Raw genomic sequence first — 6,000 nt, 5'->3', positions numbered from 1 at the left:
TTGATTGACATAAAATAAATATTTAATTAAAATTAATTAATTGATAATCAATCAATAAATAAAATGAAAGTATTTAATTTTAGTGTTATATTAATATACATTTCATAAAAAAAATATAATTCACTTAATCATATACGTAATCATAAACCTTCTGTTACATACTAACTTCTAGTTTTACATGCAGCTACAAATTATAAATTATGTACTCGCAACTTTTGGTTAATGTTATTAAATATTAGCTTTGTAGTTTTATTACAAAAAATATTATTTTATCTTCTAAAACAGCACAACTGATAATTGGGTTAATTAACATTAATTGCCAAAAATGTTAAGAATAAACAAGAAAAAAGGTCCTTCTATATAATGAGATAAAACATAATTTTTGAAAATTCTAAAAATATACAATTTAAGTTTTTTTAGAACTGTTAGCTTTTAGCATTTGACTTCAAGTGTAAATATCTAAAATAATAACTTTATTAAAATTATTTATTATACTTTTGCATCATTAATATAATAAGTATTGTAATAAAATTAAATTTTTATACTAATATTCTATATATAATAATTAATATAAAAATTATATTCCCAATATAGTTTAATTGGTAAAAAAATTATTACTTTTAAATGGTTAAAATCAATCTTAATATTTTACATTAACAAAATAATAAAAAAATATTTCACAAATTTCGACGTACTTTAATAACTTTATAATTATTTAAACGGGCCCTTCATTCGAAAACACAGGCTGCTTGATTTGCTTTTCTTATAGTCCGTGCTTTGTTACGCCATTTCCACATAATGTGGTGCAGAGACCCACTTCAATTTCTGTGTGTCTTTCTCATGTTGTCGTCTTTCTCATACTGTGTTCTCCACTTATCCCTCTCCCTATCCCAAAACCACCCTAAACTCAACTCCCCCTTCTGCATCTTACTTTCTGCAACCACAACTTGTTAATTTTCGAAATGGGGGTCATACTTATATATATATTGTACCATAATTTGAAAGAGATTTAAAGAGATTTTAATTCTACAAATAGATCTGCTATATGGACAATGGTATATAATTAGAGTCACAAAGCTAGCTAGGGTTTTCATCTGTGACATTCCCTCCAATTTGGAGATGTTCTCTTCCAATTACCCCACCAACCCTTTCCCAAGCTTACCCTCATCACCATCTTATTACCCTCCTCTTCCTTTCTTGACTGAATCTGAAAATGCTTTTGAAATTAACACCCTCCTTTATGACGCTCACCCACTTGCGGTTCCAATCTCAGATTTGACTGTTGCAGACTATGCTATTACTCTTCAAAAGCAGACCATTAACAATGACAATGGTAGAATTATGAGCACCAAGAAAGATGGGCACAGCAAGATTCACACGTCTCAGGGTTTGAGGGATCGTAGGGTGAGGTTGTCCAGTGAAATAGCCCGAAAGTTCTTTGATCTTCAGGACATGCTGGAGCATGACAAGCCAAGCAACACTCTCAAGTGGCTCTTCGCCAAGTGTGAGAATGCAATTAAGGAACTTGCTGGAAGCAAGCACAGGTGCAGTGGGCCTGCCATGTGCTTCTGCTTCTCTTCTGAGATACAAGGACAACAAGGGGTTCATAATTCACATGATAACAAAATGCTGATGGAAGGTACCAAAGAGAAGAAGCTGAAGAAGGAACGTGTTTGCTTTCAGGCAAAAAAGGAGTGTAGGGTAAGGGCGAGAGCGAGAGCAAGAGAAAGGACAAGTACCAAAATGTTGCGCACTTCAAATCCTCAAATCCAACAACAATTGGTACCACCCATTCAGCCTCAGACTTGTGCAAGTGCAAGATGGCCTAATGGCAGTGAAGCATACACGGATTGTTTTGACGTTATTGAAGAATCTGTTAGTATGAATCTGTCTACAGGTACATATTACCTTAATCTATAGATCTGCTATTTTACGCTTTCAATCATAATATGATGCTTAGAAATTTGAGTCCTGATTTGTAGAGTTTCAAATCTTCGGAAATTCTTGGACGGAGTGCGCCAAATAATCAGCGTCGACACTGACATGTTAGTTTTCAATTTCATCTGTTCCGTAATATATTTGATCAATCAGAATGAATATTTTGCTTTCTAGAAGGGTCATGGAAACATCTTTCTTGCCTTCTCTACCAGTTAGCTTAATTTCCTGCCCAATATTCCCACTTTGCAATGTTGTCGCCGATTAATTTCTTGCTGATAATTGAGTGTGGTGGATAAAGGTTGCTCCGTGTATTATTTCACACCACTGATATGTAAGTGTGATTGGACTAAACTAGTCTCAAGTACTACAGCCACTCTCTAGCAGCTTTTTCTATTTTATTTATATTGTTGCCCATAGATTCGGGGATATGCTAATTAGTATAAAATTAGTCTGCTCTAAGAATAACCTGTTATGAAAAGAAACGACTAACTTCTGGTACAAAGAGAGACTAGGTATGCATTGGCTCAAACACGAAAGAATAATATAATATGATATCCTCATTTATTTCAAAAAATTATGAAAGAAAAATTCATTTTCTCTTTCTTGATGAAATCATGGATAAGTAACTACACACTGTCCATTAATTGGACAACCAAGATGTTTTCCTACTGTGATAGCAAAAGATCAGTTAGATCTCTATCATACTAAAATTTTGGGATTCAATCTTGAACTTGCTCATCATCTCTTTCAAGTATATTTACTGTCTTCCTATCAACTATATATGTTGACCGCTCTTTCTCCCGAAGAGTGAATTGACGAACTCTTGGTCTAACCGATATATGTAGCCTAGATACACATATTTACGTATACATTTCTGAATAAGAAGAATATGGACGATGAGAACATAGAAATTCATGCACTCAAGAGTTGACAATGACTTTGGTCTGATAATAATCATAAATCCTACTAGAGCAATTTCAATTGATGAACAAAACATTAGTTACTACAGGCACAATAATCTTTTGTAACAGCTAGCAATACTCAAATCAATCTGTCTATATAGGTTGACGGACCAAGTTGTATCGTAAATGAAATGATTGAATGGATGGGTGTATTTTTAGATTTGTAGCAATGTGATTAATAGTTTTAGGGAAACAAATAATTCCAGATGTGATGTAATAAAAATCAACAAGCCAAAACAAAAGTTGTAGCGATGACGTTCTTAAAGAGTTGCCATGAAAATGTGGGAATTTTAAGAGCGGTCAAGCATTTATGTAGACAAGAACTTTAGTTCTAAACTTCTAGATATGATCTTGTCATATATAGAAGTTGGGGTTACAAAGAAGAATATAAGTTGATTTTATGGAATAAAGACTGGATTTTTCTAACTACCAAATCCAATTCATCTTTAATGAATATACTTTTATTCTCTCAAATGAGATAAGGTCTATGAAAAGAGACTTTCAAGCTATAATTTGACCCCAGCCTAGTGTCATGCTAAAATTGGATAATGTGTGGTCATTACTTGCATTGTTCACCCCATTTTGAAATCAGTCTAAGACAAATACACTGCATTTGTCATTATAGCAAATATCTCTCCGCCATGATGAAGAACTTCTTTTGGCAAAATATTACTGGGATCCTCAAATTTTGAATTTTGGACCTTAGAATTTTATGTTAGATAGTATACCTCTTCTTGGGGGAATCTCCCTCACCGCCTTCCCAATAAAATCAAGTTAAACCATTGTTGATTTTTTATTTTGAGCCTACCTTCAAATTTAAGCTTATATAGATTCTCCATTTACTCGAGAAATTTTCACATTTCCTTCTAAACCACACAGGAACAACCTTTGAATGCGACCAAAATTCTAAAATTTTTGTTGACAGCTTAAACAAAGATAAATAATATAATAGAAGATTGAAAAACACAAAATTTATTAGTTATCCTAGCTACCCCCAATGACAGGTGTAAATGTTTCCAAATAGAGAGAGCCTCAATTAGTGTCACAGAAAAAAAAATAGGAGACTGCATCCATTTTCTTAGGGCTGGCTCTAATAGGCAATCTCAAAATTTAAAAGGGAATATAGTCAATTTTGTAAGTAAAAAACTTTAATGCCGTTACTAAGAAGTAATTTACTACGTTAACATCAATATATAAGGCTACTTTTTAGAAGAAAAAAAAAGTTCAGTCCACCTTTAGGTCTGACACTGCTTCATAACATTTGAGAATTGTTTTAAACACCATAGAATATTAATAGATACTTTTCTTATCAAGAGAGTATTGTCAGCATACTGTACATGAGAAATTTCCAAGCTATTTACCCCAACCCTAAAAGTTTGTTTGTTTTTTGTTAGAAACTTATTTTTTATACTTTTAATATAATACACGTAAAAATTTAATAAAAATATATGGTTCATATTAATTTTACTTAATTTTAAAATAAACGGATACTTAATCCTTCTATTACTGAAAAAGAGAGAAAAGACGTCTAAGGAATCCCCTTGTTTAGGACCGTTGGATCTGCCTTCATTTTTTACAGAAGCCTAAGCATTCCACAACATAGTAAATGAAAAAGTATAATTAATACATGTTGTCTTTGCAGTTAAAAAAAATCTGATGTTGGTTCATGTTTTGGTCCGACTTTAATCCATCGATGCGACTTGGTTTTTATTTGCAATATTTATTGACTTTTCTATATTCTTAATTATTCAAAAGAAATTACAAATTTCAGTATAATTTTATCATCGACGTTATATAAGGTTTAGATAACATGGATCAAACAGAGAAAATGACAGTTCTTGTTACACTCAAATCGAGTGATAGGAGAAAGACATGTAGGATTAGATATAAAATCTTAGAGGGGAAAAATAAAACATACAAATACTATATACAATAAACGTTAACGTTAAACAGGTTAATAAAGCGAAATTTCAATCTTAATTAGAAAATAATATTAAAGATATACGTGATACTGTATGTTTTGTAAAAGAAAATTCTGAACATAATCATTAATCACCTTAATTTATTATTACATAGTTGGCTTCCAAATTTGTCGTTCATTCATATCTGCATTTTCTGTGGAGGCGTCCTGCGAGGAAAGTGTCAAACGCTAGAGAGTTACCAACATTATACTAAAAAGTAAAAAGTCCTCTTGAAGATTATGATTGAGAGGAAGGAGCTGAAAATCCTGAATAATTTCTCAACAATCTAATTCAGTACAGTTGATACTAACTTTGAGGAAGAAATGATACAAGCACCACGCAATGATACTGATAAATGATAACCTTGATGAAGAGAGAGAGAGAGAGTGCAGTAACAATATATTCCTTTATACTGCAGAGAGAGTGAATTAGCAGATAGCAATATTGCATTAGTGTACGATCACTGCAGATTGAATGACAGATTTTGATGATTTAGGCTGAGGATTTCGCAGTTTTATCCAAATTTTTATTTGGTTAACTTTTTAAATTCATCAAACGCTGGTTAGAAAATTATAAAGGTGTAAATAACAAATTACATTGAAGAATATTTTACTATTTCGAAACAAAATCTATCATAATACGAAAAAAACATTAATTTAAATAAAAATTCTTATAATTTATTAATTTTGAAATGATTAAATAATGAAATATTATAGTACGGCATTAAATTAGATTAGATCAACTTGAACTCTGACTTGAATATAATCAACTTCTATACCTTAGAATGGTGGCACCTGTCTCTTTTTAGGTTTCGGCGTACGTTTATAATATTTTTCTGCTATATATCTTTTAAAAGTTCTGGTATGAATATCATAAAACTAAAAATTTTTATAATATTTTTAGTTTGTATATTTTTATAATAATTTAATTTAATTATTTAAAAAAAGATTACTATTATTTTTTAAATTTAACACTTTTGATCTTTGGTGATGACGTGACTATTTAAGATATTAATTTTGTGTCATGCTATTTTTTTTTCTTTGCACCACAGTATGATTAGTGAGAGAGATTAAAAATGGCTGAGTTAAACAAAGTTATAAACTAATAAATTTTTTAAAAAAGACTAAAATTTAAATTTT

At 31.0% G+C, this 6,000-nt stretch overlaps 1 protein-coding gene across 1 annotated transcript; it reads left to right on the top strand.

Annotated features, from left to right (window-relative positions):
- Positions 1–1,119: 1,119 nt before the first annotated feature.
- Positions 1,120–1,920, top strand: LOC113870149 (transcription factor TCP12-like). The gene has a single exon (XM_027506747.1). It carries the CDS (start codon positions 1,120–1,122, stop codon positions 1,918–1,920), a length of 801 nt encoding a protein of 266 aa, XP_027362548.1.
- The last annotated feature ends 4,080 nt before the right edge of the window (positions 1,921–6,000 follow it).

Source organism: Abrus precatorius, unplaced genomic scaffold (assembly GCF_003935025.1).
Source record: "Abrus precatorius isolate BTA unplaced genomic scaffold, Abrus_2018 Scaffold6, whole genome shotgun sequence".
Taxonomy (NCBI): domain Eukaryota; kingdom Viridiplantae; phylum Streptophyta; class Magnoliopsida; order Fabales; family Fabaceae; genus Abrus; species Abrus precatorius.
This window is presented reverse-complemented; position numbering and strand designations above follow the sequence as displayed.

What these genes read in the sequence shown, in the direction of transcription:
- LOC113870149 (XM_027506747.1), top strand. Translation starts at nt 1,120, where the DNA reads ATGTTCTCTTCCAATTACCCCACCAACCCTTTCCCAAGCTTACCCTCA.